The 19,275-nt window shown below is 49.1% G+C and overlaps 9 protein-coding genes across 9 annotated transcripts; 5 read left to right on the top strand and 4 right to left on the bottom strand.

Annotated features, from left to right (window-relative positions):
* The first annotated feature begins 322 nt into the window (after positions 1–322).
* Positions 323–3,388, top strand: K441DRAFT_655709 (Pkinase-domain-containing protein). The gene is made up of 5 exons (XM_067647904.1): positions 323–1,674; positions 1,724–1,897; positions 1,944–2,069; positions 2,118–2,499; positions 2,553–3,388. Exons 1-5 carry the CDS (start codon positions 795–797, stop codon positions 2,941–2,943), a joined length of 1,953 nt encoding a protein of 650 aa, XP_067507288.1. The 5' UTR covers positions 323–794; the 3' UTR covers positions 2,944–3,388.
* Positions 3,389–4,896: 1,508 nt separating this feature from the next.
* K441DRAFT_605874 (uncharacterized protein) lies at positions 4,897–5,742 on the top strand. Its single transcript, XM_067645384.1, has 2 exons — positions 4,897–5,193; positions 5,320–5,742. The coding sequence occupies exons 1-2, from the start codon at positions 5,059–5,061 to the stop codon at positions 5,512–5,514; spliced, it is 330 nt and encodes a 109-aa protein (XP_067507287.1). The 5' UTR covers positions 4,897–5,058; the 3' UTR covers positions 5,515–5,742.
* A 68-nt stretch (positions 5,743–5,810) lies between these two features.
* On the bottom strand, positions 5,811–7,141 carry K441DRAFT_685424 (mitochondrial 37S ribosomal protein uS5m; the record flags this gene model as incomplete). The annotated part of the gene is made up of 2 exons (XM_067651883.1): positions 5,811–6,031; positions 6,088–7,141. The coding sequence occupies 2 exons, from the start codon at positions 7,139–7,141 to the stop codon at positions 5,811–5,813; spliced, it is 1,275 nt and encodes a 424-aa protein (XP_067507286.1).
* A 250-nt stretch (positions 7,142–7,391) lies between these two features.
* Positions 7,392–9,080, top strand: K441DRAFT_466362 (tRNAmethyltransferase-like protein; the record flags this gene model as incomplete). The annotated part of the gene is made up of 1 exon (XM_067641817.1): positions 7,392–9,080. A coding segment is annotated over one exon (1,689 nt), but the record flags the coding sequence as incomplete, so codon positions are not given.
* Positions 9,081–10,559: 1,479 nt separating this feature from the next.
* On the bottom strand, positions 10,560–12,628 carry K441DRAFT_546711 (MFS general substrate transporter; the record flags this gene model as incomplete). The annotated part of the gene is made up of 3 exons (XM_067642879.1): positions 10,560–10,676; positions 10,727–12,237; positions 12,286–12,628. 3 exons carry the CDS (start codon positions 12,626–12,628, stop codon positions 10,560–10,562), a joined length of 1,971 nt encoding a protein of 656 aa, XP_067507284.1.
* Positions 12,629–12,768: 140 nt separating this feature from the next.
* Positions 12,769–13,242, top strand: K441DRAFT_371126 (uncharacterized protein). Its single transcript, XM_067641449.1, has one exon. The coding sequence runs from the start codon at positions 12,909–12,911 to the stop codon at positions 13,203–13,205; it is 297 nt and encodes a 98-aa protein (XP_067507283.1). The 5' UTR covers positions 12,769–12,908; the 3' UTR covers positions 13,206–13,242.
* Positions 13,243–13,280: 38 nt separating this feature from the next.
* On the bottom strand, positions 13,281–14,473 carry K441DRAFT_685421 (uncharacterized protein; the record flags this gene model as incomplete). Its single annotated transcript, XM_067651882.1, has 3 exons — positions 13,281–14,220; positions 14,271–14,333; positions 14,385–14,473. 3 exons carry the CDS (start codon positions 14,471–14,473, stop codon positions 13,281–13,283), a joined length of 1,092 nt encoding a protein of 363 aa, XP_067507282.1.
* A 463-nt stretch (positions 14,474–14,936) lies between these two features.
* On the top strand, positions 14,937–18,452 carry K441DRAFT_631030 (TPR domain protein). The gene is made up of 4 exons (XM_067646295.1): positions 14,937–15,322; positions 15,388–15,538; positions 15,591–16,803; positions 17,050–18,452. Exons 1-4 carry the CDS (start codon positions 15,214–15,216, stop codon positions 18,439–18,441), a joined length of 2,865 nt encoding a protein of 954 aa, XP_067507281.1. The 5' UTR covers positions 14,937–15,213; the 3' UTR covers positions 18,442–18,452.
* Positions 18,453–18,634: 182 nt separating this feature from the next.
* Positions 18,635–18,991, bottom strand: K441DRAFT_675161 (uncharacterized protein; the record flags this gene model as incomplete). Its single annotated transcript, XM_067650829.1, has 1 exon — positions 18,635–18,991. One exon carries the CDS (start codon positions 18,989–18,991, stop codon positions 18,635–18,637), a length of 357 nt encoding a protein of 118 aa, XP_067507280.1.
* Positions 18,992–19,275: the final 284 nt, after the last annotated feature.

Here is a 19,275-nt window from a genome sequence, read left to right as displayed (position 1 = left end):
AATCAAACGTCCTGACTTTGGGCGTTTCGGGGGAACGGCCCACGCTAAGCCTGGGCTCCGTGGGACTTCGGATGAAGACTACGCAAGACAGTGGGCCATGATGCATATTTCTCCAGCTGATAAATCCGCAAAATTAGTAATTTCATGGGGCAAACATAAGCCTAAGATGCTTGTGCGAGGCGCAGCTAGGAACGCAAAGTACACAGGAACAGCGAGCGTCGGCGCAGCGCGCGCCTGCTGAGACTGTTCAGCTCTAGCGCTTGTCCTAGGTATATATCCCTCGCTAGCAATGCTGTAGAAGCGCAGACGAGAGCGCCATAGAAGGATTCTCTCGCAGTCGTGTCGTATATCGAAAATCTGTTTTCAATTGCGCCGGCAAAGCCCCGACACGGCCTTCTAGTCGGGTGGCTTCCTGCTTTCTTCGGCAGCTTCCACCTGGGTTCTAGTTCCCCCACCGGGCACCCTTCCCTTTCCCTCAGCCGCCGTTTGAGAGCAAAGCAACCAGCGCTCGGCATTCCTCGAGACTTGTTCTTCTGCTACAGTGACATAACCATCCAACACCCCGACATTCTTTCCGCCTTCCTTACAAACCCAACGACGACTCCTTTCTGGCTCGTCAGCCACAGCACGCTGGGGGCCTGACTCCGAATTTCTCACAAAGACATGGCTCACTGATCAGGCTTCCTGAGAACAGCCCCATCCACTTCAGACCCTTGCGTTGACGTGCAGAGCACCACCCCTCCTTACAATATCCCCGTACTACAGCAGCGTTTCTCTGAACGTCGTCATTCTCCATGACACAGCTTTTCAGCTCCTCGTCGAGCCATTCGACGCTGCCGGCTGAGAAGCGGACTTTCTCCGGACTCTCTTTATCGTCAAACAAGCAGGTCAATGGCTCTAACAGCCAGGTCTCGCAGAAGATTAAGAACTTCTTTCGCATAAATAGTCTAGGGAGCAACGATAGCAAGGAGAGCAAGCACTCCAACGATGGAACTTCGACGCCGAAATCCGAATCAAAGTCGAGTTTCCGTCAATCACGATTCTTGCCACACATCACCAGGAACCGCTCGACAACTGTTGCGAGCGAAGGTAATCCACTCGATGAAAGCATGNCGCCAACAGCTCATGCAAACCCCTATTTCATCCACCAGGGCCCACCAGCCTTGCGGCATCACAATGAGGGCAGTGTACCGCCCTCCCCGCCCGACACCCCACCTATACCCACAACAAAGGTAGAGGGGGTAAACGGAGCCAACGATCAGGCCACTACAGCTGGGAAGGAGGAGCTTGCACGGAAACTTCGTCGTGTAGCATCTGCTCCCAACGCGCAAGGTCTTTTTGCCAGTGGTAAATCAAACGAGAGGCCACAAACAGCAGAACTTGGCAAGGAGCCTTTAGTGCAACATGCAAACTCCTCAACTCTAAGCATGGTTGAACCTGCCCCTTCTTCGCAGCATCTTGCACCCGTAGCTCCACAAAACGGTGTACCATCTCCCGGTCAAATTCGTAATGCAGTAGCCTTCAGGAGGACGTATAGTTCGAATTCGATAAAGGTTCGGGATGTGGAAGTTGGTCCAGGAAGTTTTGACAAAATCAAGTTGATTGGCAAGGGCGATGTTGGGAAGGTATACTTGGTCAGGGAAAAGAAGTCTAGCAGACTGTATGCTATGAAGGGTACGGTATTCAGTTTTGACATTGTGATGTTAACACTAACGCCTTCTAGTTCTGAGCAAAAAGGAAATGATCAAGCGGAATAAAATCAAGCGCGCATTGGCCGAGCAAGAAATTCTAGCAACCAGCAATCACCCGTTTATCGTCACACTTTACCATTCTTTCCAATCCGAAGACCATCTATACTTATGCATGGAATACTGCAGCGGTGGGGAGTTTTTCAGAGGTAAGTTTCCAGCAGAGTAAGAATTCTCAGATTCTGACTATTATAGCTCTTCAAACACGGCCGAATAAGTGTGTAGACGAAGATGCTGCTCGATTCTATGCTGCTGAAGTAACAGCTGCTCTGGAATACCTCCATCTTATGGGCTTCATTTATAGAGACTTGAAACCAGAGAGTAAGCAACTCTGATAGTTTTTGTTCTGATAGTTATTGACACACACAGACATTCTGCTGCATCAATCGGGACACATCATGTTATCAGATTTCGATCTTTCCAAGCAGTCAGATCCAGGAGGTCGACCAACCATGATAGTTGGCCGAAACGGAACGTCGTCCAACAACTTGCCCACTATTGACACGAAATCTTGCATCGCCAACTTCAGGACGAATTCTTTCGTAGGAACAGAAGAATACATTGCACCAGAAGTTATCAAGGGTTGCGGGCACACAAGCGCGGTGGACTGGTGGACGCTGGGTATCTTGATTTACGAGATGCTTTACGGAACAACCCCATTCAAGGGCAAAAACCGAAACGCAACATTTGCCAATATCCTGCGTGACGATGTGCCATTCCCAGAAGGGTCTGGGGCGCCTTCAGTATCTAAGTGAGTGTTATCTGCAGCTGACGTTATTGTACAGACAAGCTAACAATACCAAGCCTCTGCAAGTCCCTGATCCGTAAACTCCTCATCAAAGACGAGCTGCGCCGTCTCGGCTCGCGGGCCGGCGCTTCCGATGTCAAAGGCCACCCTTTTTTCCGCACGACGCAGTGGGCGCTACTACGGCACATGAAACCCCCAATGATACCGCATCAGGGCCGCGGTATCGATACTGTCAACTTCCGCAATGTGAAGGAGAGTCAGAGTGTGGATATCAGTGCCGCGAAAGTGAAGGGCGTGCCTTTAGATTCTGGTCTTGCTACCCCAATGGGCGAGATTGCCGACCCGTTTGAGGATTTCAATAGTGTTACGCTACATCACGACGGCGATGATATACACGAGGATACTGGCCAGGAGCTTGAATTATCGGCTACTAATTCCCATCGATAGAGGTGGCGATGGAGAAGAACAAGAAACTATTAGTCTTGGTGGACGGAAAGGGAGAACAAAAGAACTGTGTCATATTCCATTTTCTCCGGCTGGAGGTATTCTCCCGCTCCACTCATTTACGTAGACGGCTCGCGCGGTGTTTTGTGCGTGTTTTCAATTTCACAAGCATGGGTACCAGGCTGTAAAGTATTACCTTTCTTGAGAGCCGTTCTTGATTTGGCGTGGAACTTCTTTTGTGTGCAAATATTCTCATTGGCGTGCTGGGCGTGCCTGCGGGTTCGGTTGGTTGGCAGCTCTTTATTCTGAACTACCTTTTTTTAACTATATGTTTGCAAAAATTGGAGCGAGACAGATTCAATGGGATATTTTCGAGTTCAGACTTGCATAAGTTTGACTAGACACTGAGCATAGTACCACATCAAGATCTCGCCAAGGCCATGCCGCTGTACTCATTCAAAATCGTACATTCATATTCCCAGCCATGTGATCAATGCTAACTAGTCATTTTAGCGTCCTGTTAAGAGAATTTGTATTCATAGCGTACAATAGTTGAATACATGAAGTCGATAGATCTGCGTTGTCGAGAGTACGGATAGGAGCACAATGGAGACGGTGTTCGTAATAAAAACAACTTTTTTTTTATTGTGCATTTCTGCTATGATAACTTCAAAAGCGATTTTCAGACCTTCATTCCACGTAGGGACGCTCCTCTAACTAAAGTTTCAACTAAATAACCCTTAATACTCCGCATAACCCGATCATGCTAGAGCAACTCAGGCTAGTAAGGCTCGAGAAACTCCGATGCAAGTTTTTCGAACCAATGGTCTCCATGCACTAGCCTAGCAGCCTCACAATATTCCCAGTAGCTCGGACACCAGGCAGAGTATTCCCAGTCTATCACGTATACAGTTAGGAAAGAACCTTCTTTATCAACAAGAATATTCAACTCCCGAAGGTCATTGTGCGTAAGGACAGGCAGGTGCCCTCGGAAAATGTTCGACTCGGTAAGCATTCAATACGTTATGCTTTCGCTGCCTCTTTGGGCGTGGTTGGCAGCCATAGCTCTACTGAGACCTTCCTCACTAGAGTGAGGGCCAAAAGTTAAGACCGGGGGTACTTGATATATTAACCTAGCAGTAAGATGTCCAATTAAGCTCGCCATAATATAGTGGTCCTGGGGGAGGAATGGAGCGGATGATTCGAAATTGTTTCTTTAAGCTGGTCCCGAAGAGCAGACTTGCCATCCTCAGTAAGCTCAGGCCAGAACTTTTCCAGTGATTTTCCGGGGATGTACTTCAGGACCACATAGGATACCATTGGGTTTGACAGATTCCAGATGTATGGACGCGTAGAAAAGGGCTATATTCCCGTACTTTCAAGGACGGTGACATATTCAGGTACGCGCAGGCCAGGATATTAGGCCAACAAAGGGAGAGCTTTAATCTCGTTTGGGCGAGTTTTTGCTGCGGCTGCGCTAATTTTGTTTGTATATTGACTCGCACAGTCTTCCCGCCTTTGAAGCGTTCCTCTATGACGTTTGGTCGTGCGGTAGCGCCATTTCTGGGTTGTACTAGCAATTGTAGCACCGGCAGAAGCACAACAGGCGAAAGTAAAGTCAGATAAAAGTGGTAACGAACTGGCAATGGCATCTGGTAGAAAATCCTGCGTGCAAGCTGCCTTTTATCATACTGGCTAAACAAAGGCAAATAATGTTTACTACTCTACCCGAACACACCTTATGGTCCAAGATTATTATGACTGTTTGTGTCTTAGTATGCTTGTGCAAACATAATCTAGGATAAAGAATGGCTGCTTCGAATTTGGATGAGTGACTATTCTGCACAGTGAGACACTTAGGTACAGTACGCCAAGATTTCGCCAAGACTATATCGCGTTTGCCATCCCCGCAACTTCAAAAATATGTATTGACATTAGCCTGTGCCGATCACCACTCTACGCACCGATTCGAGACAGATTTCAAATCCAAGGGTCTATCCCACGAACAATCTAATCCTCGCCTTTAATCTGGCTAATAGCTCAATCAATTGGCCTCCTTCATCATCCACACAGCTTTCCTAAACAGTCTCGTCGCCCCTCCTGTAGAAGCACAAAACAATGTCTACGGCACCTGCGCCTTCCGACCCAGCGCTCAACACGAGCCAAGCATCTGTCTCGCCCGCCGAAACTCTCACACCGCTCGAACAAGAAGTACTGGATGAATATGCGCGCCTACTCGGGAACTTGAATAATGTATGCGACACTTGTACAATCAACCTTTTTACTATACCATGATTTCCGTGCTGAATTTATCTCATTTCCCCCCCCCTTTTCTCAGTCGTCAAATTTCTAGATATCGGTTACTAACTAGCGTGATAGATGTCCACCATTCTAGCTGAACTGTCCGCAAATCCGAGTGCTGAAATCCTAGATGCACTAAGGGGTCTTGAACGCAAGACAAGTCTAGTGTTTACACTATTGAAGGCAAGCGTGTATAGCATTGTGCTACAGCAGCAAATATTTGGAGAAGAGGGCGCAGATGGGGGGAGCGTGGGTGGGGAAGAGACGCGATAACATTCGAATACGTGAAATAGACAGGTGTAGAAAGCGGCGTTAGGCGGTATTTGGGGTTCGGAGTTTGTGATACCCTTTCATGAATTTAAGGATATAGCGGATGACGGGAATATGTGATATTTCATGAATTTTTGAGAATTCAGGAGACAGGAGGCAGGAGGCTTCGGAATGATCTACAATCCAATATGCTACAGCCATGGCCAACATGCGCCTATAAAATGCGGATATAGTATAAAGTACATGTCCTCCGATGCTCTTTCACGCCAAACGCTTTTTATTATACAGATCTCAAAGATCTAATTCGCGGATCGGCCATAGTATACTTTTCTTACATCTACTAACTTCTTTCCCCTTGCCCGGGCAACGTCTTCGGGCAGTTTTTGGTTTATGAGAGCCTGCCAGACGGCTTTAACGGTATTCATCTTATTCCGTGAGATGGGGACACGAGCTGAGAGGTCCTGAATGCCGGCTGCGCGAGCCATTTCGAAAATAATGCTCTGGACGCGGAGACCGAACCCTGTGAAAGTTAGACTCAATTGGTATATTCGGATGTCCCAGGGTGGGTTAACTCACCAGGGGGTCTTGAGCTCAATTGAACCCTCACAGCTCCTACCCTACCCTCCACTTCCCCGTAGATAGTTCGCCCCTCATATCGTGGAATAGGTTTCATATTCCGGATTGCTAGAATCTTCGCTTTTCTCATGGCCTCCTCTGGTTCCGTAGATTTGTCTTCTCCAACACCCAACAGCCCGTTCATATTTCCAGCAATTGTCAGGTAGTACATGGAACGAATCTTGCCCATACGTGTCTGGTTCGTTACATTATGGGCCACAAGAGTCTTGGTCCTGATAGCGTTCACCCGCTCCTTCGGCCAGCCCAATTGCAGCAGCAGTTGACTCATGCGGGGATCCACCTCCTCCTGTTGCTCCGATGTCACCGTCGCTCGCACAGCCCTGGAGTCTATCCGCGGCAGTTCTGGCATTATGACCGAGTACCTAGGATCCACCAACGCTCGCGTGGCCTCTTCGCTGTTAGAAGTGTAGGACGTGCGGGGGTCCAAGTAAGCCTGCATGATTGCGGCGTCGATGGCGCTGTCCAGATCCGCCTGGTCGACCTCGTCAAGGTTCTCTGGCATGCCATCCGGATACATCTTGGCCATCTGCTCGTTCACGATCTGCTCTATAGCGGTTTCTCGCTCGTAGAAGGTCGTTTCACGAAACTTGCCGTTGCCGGGCACTGTGTGGATCTTTTCCGGGTGGTCGAGAATGGGGTCAACTTGCGCAAGGTCGTCTTCGTACGGTAACCGCCATGGGTCTGTTCGCTCCTGGCCTTGCGTGACTAGGTCGCGCGGGTCGATGGCCGCTTCGGCAGCTTTGATAGCTGCGAGTTGCGAGGCGGAGTATTTCTTAGCCAGCAGCGCTTCTTCGTCCGGCTTGTAGGCTGGATATCTCTCCGAGGCATGCTTATCGATCAGGTTGAGGTCTGAGGCTTTAATATTGGGGTACTGAGGCCGTCGCCGCGCGTTGCGGCATGGTGTCGTGTGGAAAGGTCGGAGGTGGTGCGAGGAAGGTTTAGGGAGGGGGGTCGGTTTGGAGAAAAGACGTCGCGCGGGGCGACAGACGCTCATTTTGGCGTCGGATACCTTCACTCTCTAGGACCGAGAGCTAATTGAGGCCTAGGTTGTTCAATTGGGTTGATGGTGAGGTCGCCAGTCGATGCTCTCGATGAAGATAGAAAATTAAGGTTTTGAGCCGCATCAACTTTCCTTCGGATTTTCCCGCTTGGTCACCCTTTCTCTCATGTTTCCAACTCCCCTCACACGTTCACTTCGGACGTTCTTAACGGTTGGACGAACTATTCAGACCGCCAGACTCAACATGACATTTTCTGCTGCAAATGTTGGACCAGTCGAAAGCAATGGGCCGAAAAAAAGGCCTAGTAATGGTAGAACATCTTACAGATTCAAAAATAAGAAGCAAAAAGGCAATCAGGTGCTTCAGAGCACTGGATCAAACGAGGAAGTTCTCTTAGCTGAGGTGCGGGCGTTGCTCGAGAAGCAGACACTCGGGGATCCTCCAGCAAAAGATTCCGCTGAAGAAAATGGGAACTCAAATTCTACCAAGCCAACTCTTCCTGAACAATTCTCTGAGATAAAACTGGACATCTCTGAACTCTCATCTACTGGAGACGGTCTTGCATTATCTCCGGCTTCTAAGCATGTCTATGTTGTCCCATTTACCGCGCCTGGAGACGTCGTTAAGGCAAAGATTTTCAAAGATTTTTCTAAAGACTCCTACTCCCTAACGGACTTCATCAAAGTCGTCAAGCCATCGCCACACCGAGATGAATCTCTAGTAAGATGTCCTTATTTTGCAACCTGTTCTGGTTGCCAGTTTCAGATGTTACCTTACCATTTCCAACTGGCGCACAAAAAGACCATTGTCGAAAAGGCATATCAGAATTTCTCCAATTTAGACCCGAATTTAGTGCCAGCTGTTGGAGACACTATAGGATCTCCTATGGAATATGGATACCGGACGAAGCTCACCCCGCACTTTGATGGACCTCCTGGGGCAAGGAGCGATCGACGTAAAGGCATACAGCGTGTTTTCGAGGGTGTCCCGCCAATCGGATTCATGAAGAAGGGCACTCGAACTACTATAGACATTGAAGATTGTCCCATAGGCACGGAAGCCGTGCGGTTGGGCATGAAGCGAGAGAGGAAACGTGTCGCGGACGAACTAAGCACGTATAAAAGAGGTGCAACACTCCTTTTACGGGAAAACACGAAACGGGTATCGAAAGGAGATATGAACGAGAGCAAAGCGGAAGATTCAGATGACTCGTCGAAAGATGTGGTGATCGAGGACCGTGGAAACTATATTCACAAAAAAACATGTATCACCGATCCGAACTCCAAATCTACAGAATACATAGACAATTTCGCGTTCGTAAATCCTGCTGGCTCCTTCTTCCAAAACAACAACTCCATTCTACCTAGTTTTACTTCATACATACGAGACCACATCCTTCCACCGAACTCTACAGGCCCCAGGATTACCAATCTTATCGACGCGTACTCGGGCAGTGGTCTATTCACCATCACTCTCTCATCCCTCTTTACTCACTCTCTCGGAATTGACATATCAGCCTCTTCAATTGAATGCGCCAAATCCAATGCTCGTCTCAACAAACTTCCTGAATCACAAGCCAACTTTATTGCTGCAGATGCGGCGAACCTTTTCGCAAGTATCACATTCCCTAGAGATGAAACTGTCGTGGTAATTGATCCACCTCGCAAAGGATGTGATGAGAGTTTCCTTAGGCAGTTGCTAAGGTATAGTCCTGCGAGGGTCGTTTATGTCAGCTGTAACGTCCACACGCAGGCCAGGGACGTTGGCCTTTTAGTTGGAGGCATGAAGGGTGTGGATGGCGGGTTTGGACCTGGAAATGGAGCTTATGAGATTGAGAGCCTGCGAGGATTTGATTTCTTCCCCCAGACGGGGCATGTTGAGGGGGTGGCTGTGTTAAGGAGGAAGACTGCTGAGGAGTCATTAGAAGAGGAGAAAACGGTTGAAGTTTCAGCCACGGCTGCAGAATAAGCTCGTCTTTTGCCCGTAGCCATATTGCAATGTAAGCACAATGACCTAACTATTCTCCAATCATCTTCCTTATTCTTCCTTATAACGCCGATGAACATGTTTTTGCTTCACACACTTTCTAACCCCATACAGAAGGAGCGCTTATTGGTCGGAATAAGGGGTTGCCAAGATAAAATGCCGTCCACAATTCAGCCTCCTCCCAACATCTGCTCTCCTAAGCACTCCTACAGCGAAACAAATATGAAGTAATAAACCTAAAAGCTTTCACGAACTACCTCAGTGCATACTATAGCCATCGCCATCTTTCCGCAAATACATAGCTCCTTTCTAAAGGTACTACGCCTTCCAGCCTCGTCCGCTCCACAGGCCTTTACCTTTTACACATTCAACATCACCCTTGGCAAGATCTATTACTATTACTTACAGCCATGTTTGTATGCATTATATGCGACATGCTTCCATTGCACTTCGCTGGAACAGTCACTTCGATCCACTACATAAAAGAATCAGCCTTATCAAAAAGCTTGGACCAGCAACGGCTCAATGCCTAGGCCGCTGAATGTGTTCCCCGCGCTTTTATATATGATCTCAATAGACGCTGGTTGGGGGGCAGAGGCTGTAATGGATCAAAATGGTCACTCGGCGATCGGCTCGACAGTATTCTAACTTATACATCCGATTCGCAATCCCTATTGGCAGTCTGTCAGCCGTGGTACTCCTCCGCTTCCAATCCTAATCCCTCATTCATATGTTTCAAGCTGGCGCTATTGATCTTTGTAAAAGATAGTGCCTTAGGTAAGCACTTTAGTGATCTCTTCGTACCCGAAGATCCATTGTGTCCACCAGCGATATCTCAGATTCAATCCTGGCTGGATAGGTGCAATGCCGAGCACAGTGAATGCAAAGTTGAGAAATCCTTACTTCCTACACGAGTTCTCGACCTCAGGAGCCGATCAGAACGAGAAGCAATGATCCGGCTTGTCGAACCAGTTGGTCAATTGGATCATTACGTCGCTTTAAGCCATATCTAGGGAGAATCAATCACGTTTTTGACCACTCGCGATACATTTGCGGCCAAAAAGAAGGGTTTCAATCTCCATGAAACTCCTCTAACCTTTTGTGATGCCATCCTAGTGACAAGAGCGCTCGGAATTCGCTACCTATAGGTTGACTCATTGTGTACTATTCAAGGGGACCAGTTAGACTGGCAGATCGAGTAATCGAAGATAGTGGATGTTTACACAAAGTCGTACTTTACAATTGCGGCGGGTAATTCAAATAGCGATACGGAAGACTTTGTCAAGCCTCGGAATCAGGAACCGAAACGTGATACGGGGTCGTACTAGTCTAAGTAAATATTGCAAGCATCATTTGACAATGTAAAATATGATGACTTGTACATGTTGTCAAAACTTGTCGAATAATCCAAACAAGCATTGAGCTTCATACTACATCACTTAACTTCTCTCCCTTACCCACGTCGGATTCTGGCGAATCCTGGACCCTTCCTTTTGTGTCACCAAGCTTATCGAGAGGTCGTTTTTGCTGCTTGACATTACCCTGGATCTGTATTAGCAAAGGGACCCGAGTTAACCAGAATGGTGGCATACCTTTAGAATGGCAAGGGGATAAACTCCATACACCACAGCACCCTTCGAGTTTTCATCACCCTCCTTTGGTTCCCTGCGCCCTATCCACACATTCCCTAACAACGCAGCTGCCACAACACTACAAGCCATAAGCGGCAAAATAGACACGAAAGCCCACATTACAGCTCTCGCACCCGCCTGCCTCACATGCATCTGCACGTCTGCTGGCAGGTCATTGATCGTAGTCAAATTCTTTAGTGCATTGGGGTTGAAGCCCTGCTGCCCTACCGCGGGCGCAATCTGCGCCACATATCTATTCATTTTGTTTGTGTAGACAGAGCCCATCATCGAAATGGCAATCGTGCCGCCAAAGGGGATGGTGAAGCTCAGAAGCGACATGATGGAGGCCAGGCGCGTGGGCCAGATACCCGCGGCGTGCAGCACGACGGGCATGAAGCGGAGCCCCGTCCCCACGCCTGCCAGCGCTAGCATGCCGTTCACTACGGATTTGTGCCGTTGGTTCACAGCCCAGGTGATCAGCGCAAGTCCCGTGGCTTCGATGACCGAGCCGATGAAGAGAGGATAGAATGTCTCGCGGGGCCACAAGTTGCAGAGCGCCATGGCGCTGTACACGCCCATGCCGATGCCTGGGGTGTAGTAGAGCAACTGTACGCCTGCTTTGCTGGCTGTATAGCCCTCGGCGACTTCCCAGTAGATTGAGATAAAGTAGAAGGCCGAGTAGAGGGAGGCGCCGGTCGCGAAGTTGATCACCATTAGCAGGAATGTATCGTGTTTCTGGAATAGGTTCCATGGAATCATGGCGACTTGTTTTGGAAACGTGCGGGAGATAAGGCGTCCTGGTTCAAGTAGGTATTCGTGAAGGAAAAAGATTATGAACAGGATACCGCCAATGACGAGAGGCGCAATTACAGCGGCGGAGTTCCACGCATACTGTGTCCCAGCCCACATAACACCTAGGATTATCAGACCTACGCCGAAGATGAACAGGAACATCCCCATCCAGTCGAAAGTTGCTAGGCCGGAGATATAGCCCTTCTTGTTAGACCTAGAGTCCACCCACCCACGTATGAGCTCTTTCCGCATGAGGAAGAAGATCAGGAAATGTGAGGTGAAGGCGATTGGAATGGAGAGTACAAAGCAGTACCTCCAGTTTGCGGCCGCAAGGTAACCACCAATCACAGGACCAACAGCGTAACTGAGGCCAGCAATCAGAGAAAATGTGGTGTTGTTTTTGGAATTCTCGGCCAGACTAACGTTGTCTGAGAGCACAACCCTTGTCAGATTTTGGATTCCTGCGGCACCAACACCTTGAAGTGCTCGTCCAAAGAGAAGCATGCCCCATGTTTGCGCGGCTGCGCAGAAGACGCTGCCGATCATCAGGCAGAAGATGTGGGATTGCAGAGCAGTATGGCGACCGTAAACATCTGCGATTTGCCCAGATATGGGCACAAAAGTCGTTAGTGTTAGCGTATAGGCTGTCACAATCCAATTAAACCCCCCACTGAGATGATCTAAGAGAGTCAGCTGCAAGGAAGCATATCAGATCATTTAAAACCAACTGAAATGTGAAGAGATAATTGGCACAGCCGGAGCAACAATCGTAGTATCCACCGCGGCTAAAAAATTGGGCAGTATTAATCCAGCGACCATTTTCCATCGATATTTCCTACGCCGGGATGTCTCCGCCTTTATTCTCTCTGCCTCTTCCGCGTCAACCACAGGAGCTTTGCTGTTGGTGCTGTCTTCTCCATGAGTCTGATTTTGGTTAATGAGTGCTTGGGGTTTCTCTGGGTTGATCTTATTGCCGCCTGGAAGATCGGGCACAGAGTGCTCAGGCTCAGTGGGAGCAGTGGCCCTGTTGGCCCTTTTATTCTTGATGTGCTTGTAAAGAAGATAGGCCATAATGGTGTAGAAAATTATTTGCCAACCGACCGTTGCTTAAAAGAAGGAAAGATGTATTGGCGCAGGCCATCCTTATCGGATGCTCGACTTTCTTTGTTGTGGCGGTGCTGAGTGCTGAGCGTAGAAGTTCAAAGTAGTGAAATTGACGATCCGGATTGGATATAGCCGTCCAGCCTTAGGCGTTTTGTCGCTGTTACGCACGTAGGAGGACACGTGCCTGCTCTCAAAGGCTTTCTTTGCTGGAGAAATAAATACGAGGTCTAACGTATTAGCCAATCCGATGCTCGCTTGTATGACCCTGGTCTCGCAACTTTACCTTTCGTCACAGTCGCTTGCAAAATTGGCTTCGCTCTCGAGCACACTGTTGGAGATCGGAGCCTTTTCCGCCCGCCTTGCCAGGGGCAGTCAAGCCTCGGTAGTGGCGCCAAGGACTCCCTTGCTCTCGATACACAAAACTTTTTTGTGTAAAATACATTATTACGACACAGTAATAGATTCCTGGTTGAGTAATATGTGCGTCCGGGCCTGTGGCCGCGGTAGAAGGGAATACTTGAAAAAACTCATAATCTATGTGTGAAATTCCGCTTGGCGGGTTCTTCCCGCTTGTACAGTAGATGCATAGACACGATGTCAATTTTGCTAGTTCTGGCTTCTATTCCGGATTGTTACTGCTGCCTTCGTTGAAGTTAAAGTTAACCGTACCGCCTGTAGTGTAAGCCCCAGGTATCACAAAGCGACCGGATATGGGTGCATTAAAGACAGGTCCGCCATACGAGGTTGCACCTCCCTGGCTATCGTCCTTTGTCCCATTGCTTTTTGGTGTTGTGTTGGTTGTGCTGGAAGGAGGAGGACAACATTCATAATCATTAATCCATCTGTTCAGTACACCACGAACCTGACCATAGCCCGCGTCCGTCCTACCAGTGAACTTCGTCATGTTCCGATGATCTGCGTTTATGCTGCAGTTGTCGTATGCAGCCAACTTTGCAGACTCACTTTCTACAATCTTGCCAATCGTGTCATTCATCTTGAGAGCTTCGTAGAAACAATAGACTTTTAGGTTGATGTCATGGCGTCGTAACATGTGCTGGAAATCCTCTTCAACCCGTTGTAAGTCTGAGGAGCCGGGTTGAAGGTTTTGCAGTATCTCCCGATTTGTGCCGCGAAAGATGTTCATATATTTTGCCATAGTGGCCCCCCAGCTCGCCAAATACGATCCACCGTGAGGAGTACCTATGAATATAATCCCCAAAGTGTCCGTCAGAATGCTTCGCAAATCTTGTCTCTTATCGCTAAGGGCCAGAGCTTCTTCGCAGACAAGACCTCCAAGGCTATGAGCAATGAATACGATCGGTCGCGGGCCAAGTTGTAGGCGCTGATCTAGGACAGCGTACGCTAAAGACTTGCCATGGTCGTCCAACCGGTTTGAGTTCGCTATCGTCCAGAACCGGACAACGTCGGCATCGTATCCAAATGTCATGATCCGAGCGCGAAGGAAGTCTTCTGGGAGGAGAGCTCTAGGCCAGAAAGTCCCATTGCGATGAGTCCATGTCTTTTCGCGATTTCCCGTAAGCCCGTGTACGAATACGATACTAAAGTTGGATATAAGCGCAAGTATATAGGCGTGCTATAATATCCTTACTCAACAGTTGCATCTGAAGGGTTAGCTACAACTTTTATCCCAGTGGGCCCTTCGGTCGAATATCTTTGCCATCATCAGCATGGTAGAGAGAAGTAAAGTTCGAGGACGTCCCACAGCTCATCCTCAGGGCCAGAACTATCAAGCCCAGAACTAACTTTCGTTTCGGGCGCTGGGCGATGTGTGAACTTCCTGAGTGCGGACATTGCAGATGCGATAGTGTTGGAGGCCTGTTGGAGGAGCTTCAATATCAAGCGCAGTGAAGTTCTAGCTTGGGGTTGAACTCCACGGCTGACGCCGCTGCGGCACGTTCCTTGACGTCGTTATTCATGCTTTTTACACGCAAGGCTGCTGATTAGATGGCTTGGAGCCCTGGATCAGGCCCTGCCGTGAGGGTTGGCGCTGAGACGTGCTGCATAGCCAAGCGAGGTCAACCTGATAGAGTCGTTTTCAAAATATCGGTAAAATCGCCAGCCCGCAGCAGCACGCATCACCCCATATAATTCCACCAATGTTAATCCCATTCATTGCTCTATTCTAGGGCTATAAAATGAGCCTTTATTAATAAAATGTAGAGCTGTATTAGTGGGGCTATAGTAGGTGCTTTGCAACGGCTGTAAAACTTGAATTGAGGCTCTGCGCTGACTAATCCGACACTTCTGTTCCTAGAAATAAGCACCCCTATAACTTCACTAAGACAGCCTTAAATTATATAAACGAGGGCTATAAAATGAGCCTCTCTATTTATAAAATATAGAGCTATATAGGGTATATTGTTTTAATAGGGGGGTGACGCGTGCTGCGGCCTGGCGATTTTTACCGATATTTCGAAAACGACTGTATACGCAGCAGAACAACATCAGCAAGTTTTCCTAAAAGTCTTCCCTTATACCATCCAAACGAGCGAGAAAAACGTCCATCTGTCGGCTGATATTTGAAAGCAAGGATGGCCGAGTTCCACGCACCCATTGATGGCCATATCGTCATCCCCGCCCCGCACTGTGGGCCTGGGGGGTCAATGAACTTCTATTTTGGAGGCTACGACGCGGCGAATGGTACCGTAAAAGACAGTCCTAAATTTTAAGCGTCTCCACGCAGCTAACGTCGCTCTACTGCACAGAGATAACAAGGCGAAAGCGCGAGCCATTCTCAACCGTGCCATTCAGCCGAGACCATGACTTCGTGGATCGCCCCGATATCCTAGAGTGGATCCACGAGAAGTGCGCTAGACCAGCCGCTCGCACAGCTCTTGTTGGCCTAGGGGGTGTAGGGTACATCAAACGATCGCCCTTCTTTTGCACCTCAGTCCTAACGATATATAAGGAAGTCCCAGCTTGCCATCCAATACTCCTACCAAGTCCGAGAGACGTCGCCGCAAACTTGGGTGTTCTGGGTGCATGGAAGCACTAAGGCCCGGTTCGAGGGAGCATACAAAGGCATTGCAGACAGGCTCGAGCTTCCCGGACGAAATGACCCAAAGGTCAGTGTTCTTCAGCTAGTCAGTGATTGGCTGTGCGACGAGGCCAATGGCCGGTGGACTATGGTCCTAAACAACGTCGACAACGTTGAAGTGTTCTATCCCAAGCAAAGCCGTGGCCAAGACTCAAAGTCCGAGCATTCCTCCAGCATATCATCGCCGCTGGCGGCTTATCTGCCTCAGAGCCACAATGGATCAATTCTTATCACATCACGAAGTAAAGATGCTGCTGCCAAACTGACGGGAAGTTACAGGAATGTTAAAGAAGTTCAGGTAATGGATAAAGGCCAAGCCCTACAGCTTCTCCGAAATAAGCTCGAGGACACCTCAAATGAAGACGGCGCGGCGGACTTACTTTGTGCTCTTAATTACATACCTCTTGCAATAACACAAGCAGCTGCATATATCAACCGGCGTGCGCCTCGCATAACAATATCCGGCTACCTTGACGAGTTTCGCAGGAATGACAGGAAGAAAGAAAATCTCCTCAATAGGGACGCCGGTGATCTTCGTCGGGATGGAAGCGCGTCAAATTCGGTTATAACTACGTGGCAGATTTCATTCGAGCACATCCGCGAAGAGAGGCATTCTGCTACCGATCTGTTATCGCTGATGAGTTTCTTTAACCCGCAAGGAATTCCCGAGTCGGTGCTCCGTAGCCATGCTAGGAATGCGGCGGAAGTGGGCGATGAAGAGGACGCCGATAGCGAATTCGATGACGACCTAGACACGCTACGGGCCTACTCACTGGTGACAGCAACTGCGGAGAGTGATATGTGCGAGATGCATCAGCTGGTGCAGTTCTGCACGAGAGTCTGGCTTTCATCATTCAGTAACATGGAGAGATGGAAACGAAAGTTTCTTATGCTGATGTCGAGAGAGTTCCCCGTAGGAGAGTTTGAAAACTGGCTGAAGTGCCAGAAGCTGCTTCCGCATGTTGAATCCATATTTAGCTACGAACCGGCTGATGAGGGATCGCTAAAGGAGTGGGCTCAAGTGCTTACTAATGTTGCATGGTACATGTGGATGAAAGGAAGCTACAAAGCGGCAGAAGATACGGTAGTGAAAGCAATAAGCACGAGGGAAAGGATATTAGGGCGAGAGGACTCTAATACGCTAATGAGCGTGAGCGTCTTAGCGTCGGTGCTGCAATACCAGGGGAAGTATAAGGAGGCAGAGCAGATGAACCGACGAGCGTTAGAAGGCTACGGGAAGCTGGGGAAAGAGCACCCGGCTACGCTAACGAGCGTTAGCAACCTAGCATTAGCGCTGCAATACCAGGGGAAGTACAAGGAGGCGGAGCAGATGAACCGACGAGCGCTAGAAGGCTACGAGAAGACGCTAGGGAAAGAGCACCCGGCTACGCTAACGAGCGTTAGCAACCTAGCATTAGTGCTGCAATACCAGGGGAAGTACAAGGAGGCAGAGCAGATAAGCCAACGAGCGCTAGAAGGTAGCGAGAAGGCGCTAGGGAAAGAGCACCCGGCCACGCTAACGAGCGTTAGTGACCTAGCATCGGTGCTACGATGCCAGGGGAGGTACGAGGAGGCAGAGCAAATGAACCAACGAGCACTAGAAGGGAGAGAGAAGGCGCTAGGGAAAGAGCACCCGAACACGCTGACGAGCGTCGATAACCTAGCATCGGTGCTGCAGTGCCAGGGGAAGTACGAGGAGGCAGAGCAGACGAACCGACGGGCGCTGGAAGGCAGGGAAAAGGCGCTGGGGAAAGAGCACCCGGCTACGCTAACGAGCGTTAATAACCTAGCATTGGCGCTGCAATACCAGGGGAAGTACGAGGAGGCAGAGCAGATAAACCGACGGGCGCTGGAAGGCAGCGAGAAGGTGCTAGGGAAAGAGCACCCAGACACGCTAACGAGCGTTGATCACCTAGCATCAGTGCTGCGATGCCAGGGGAAGTACAAGGAGGCAGAGCAGATAAACCGACAAGCGCTGGAAGGTTACGAGAAGGCGCTGGGGAAAGAGCACCCGGACACGCTAACCAGCGTTAGCAACCTAACATTAGTGCTGCAATACCAGGGGAAGTACAAGGAGGCGGAGCAGATGAGCCGACGAGCGCTAGAAGGCAGGGAGAAGGCGCTAGGGAAAGAGCACCCGGATACGCTAACGAGCATCGATAACCTAGCATCGGTGCTAGGATACCAGGGGAAGTACGAGGAGGCAGAGCAGATGAACCGACGAGCGCTAGAAGGCATCGAGAAGGCGCTAGGGAAAGAGCACCTGGATACACTAATGAGCGTTAATAACCTAGCATTAGTGCTAGGATACCAAGGGAAGTATAAGGAGGCAGAGCAGACAAACCGACGAGCGCTAGAAGGCTACGAGAAGACGCTGGGGAAAGAGCACCGTTTTACGCTAACGAGCGTTAATAACCTAGCATTGGTGCTGCAATACCAGGAGAAGTATGAGGAGGCAGAGCAGATAAACCGACGAGCGCTAGAAGGCTACGAGAAGGCGCTGGGGAAAGAGCACCGGGACACGCTAATGAGCGTTAACAACCTAGTATTGGTGCTGCGATACCAGGGGAAGTACGAGGAGGCAGAGCAGATGAACCAACGAGCACTAGAAGGGAGAGAGAAGGCGCTGAGGAAAGAGCATCTAGATATGCTAACGAGCGTTAGCAACCTGGCGTCGGTAGGAAGGCCCAGTAGTGTTCCTCATAGAGTTTCTTTAATTTGATGTTATACTCCTTTTGGTTAAACTCAATGCTCTTTGTGGTCCTCCCGACATCCTCCCAGCCATTCAGGCTTTCTGAATAAGACATAGAGACGCTAAAGGAGCAGAGGAGCGAGATTGGCGCTCAACCCAAGTAATTATTCCGATGAAAACCCGCCGCCATTAAGTGCGTAAGCCCGATATAATGACAGGGCAATCATGAAGACCTCGCCAGGTCCAAGCGTGTAGTAAATGGATTGGCGACTTTTAATTCCGCGACGAGTGTTTGGAATAGCGAGGACAAGTGGCGTAGTGAGGGCATATACAAAGCACTAAATTGCTGGGCGAGGGCGACAGAGGTTGGTGTAATGTCTGAAGGCTTCGTCACCATGAGGTTAAGGAAGCTTTCCAGAAAGATAACCATCCAAGTTGCACCGAGAACGTTGAGCACTGCTTCGATAGCTAAAGCATACCGAACCAGGGTACCTTTGGCAGCAGGATCGATCTCAACCGGAACGGAGGCAAGCGTTGGCTGAATGTATTCTTCGGAGTGGCTGGAGACTTTCTTCGGCATGATTATAATGAGGCTGTTTTACTAGACAGAATTTAATCGAAGTTGTTAAGAGGCTTGAGGAAATTGTGAGCGGGACGGGTGGATTTCGATTTTGATAATGGTCGTACCCGCACTCCAATCTGAGCTGTTCATAGAACCACAGTCAAATCCCCTTAATACGATATGGGGTATATAACAGTATCCCCTACATTACGATCTACACCCCTTAATCAAGCTCTTTTTGGTATAATATTACGATAACCTGACTTTTGACAATATCGGTATAACTAGTAGAGAATTTGTAT

This window comes from Cenococcum geophilum, assembly GCF_001692895.1.
Source record: "Cenococcum geophilum 1.58 unplaced genomic scaffold K441scaffold_9, whole genome shotgun sequence".
Lineage (NCBI taxonomy): Eukaryota > Fungi > Ascomycota > Dothideomycetes > Gloniales > Gloniaceae > Cenococcum > Cenococcum geophilum.
The sequence above is the reverse complement of the archived record's forward strand: the minus strand, read 5'-3'. Positions and strand labels throughout refer to the sequence as shown.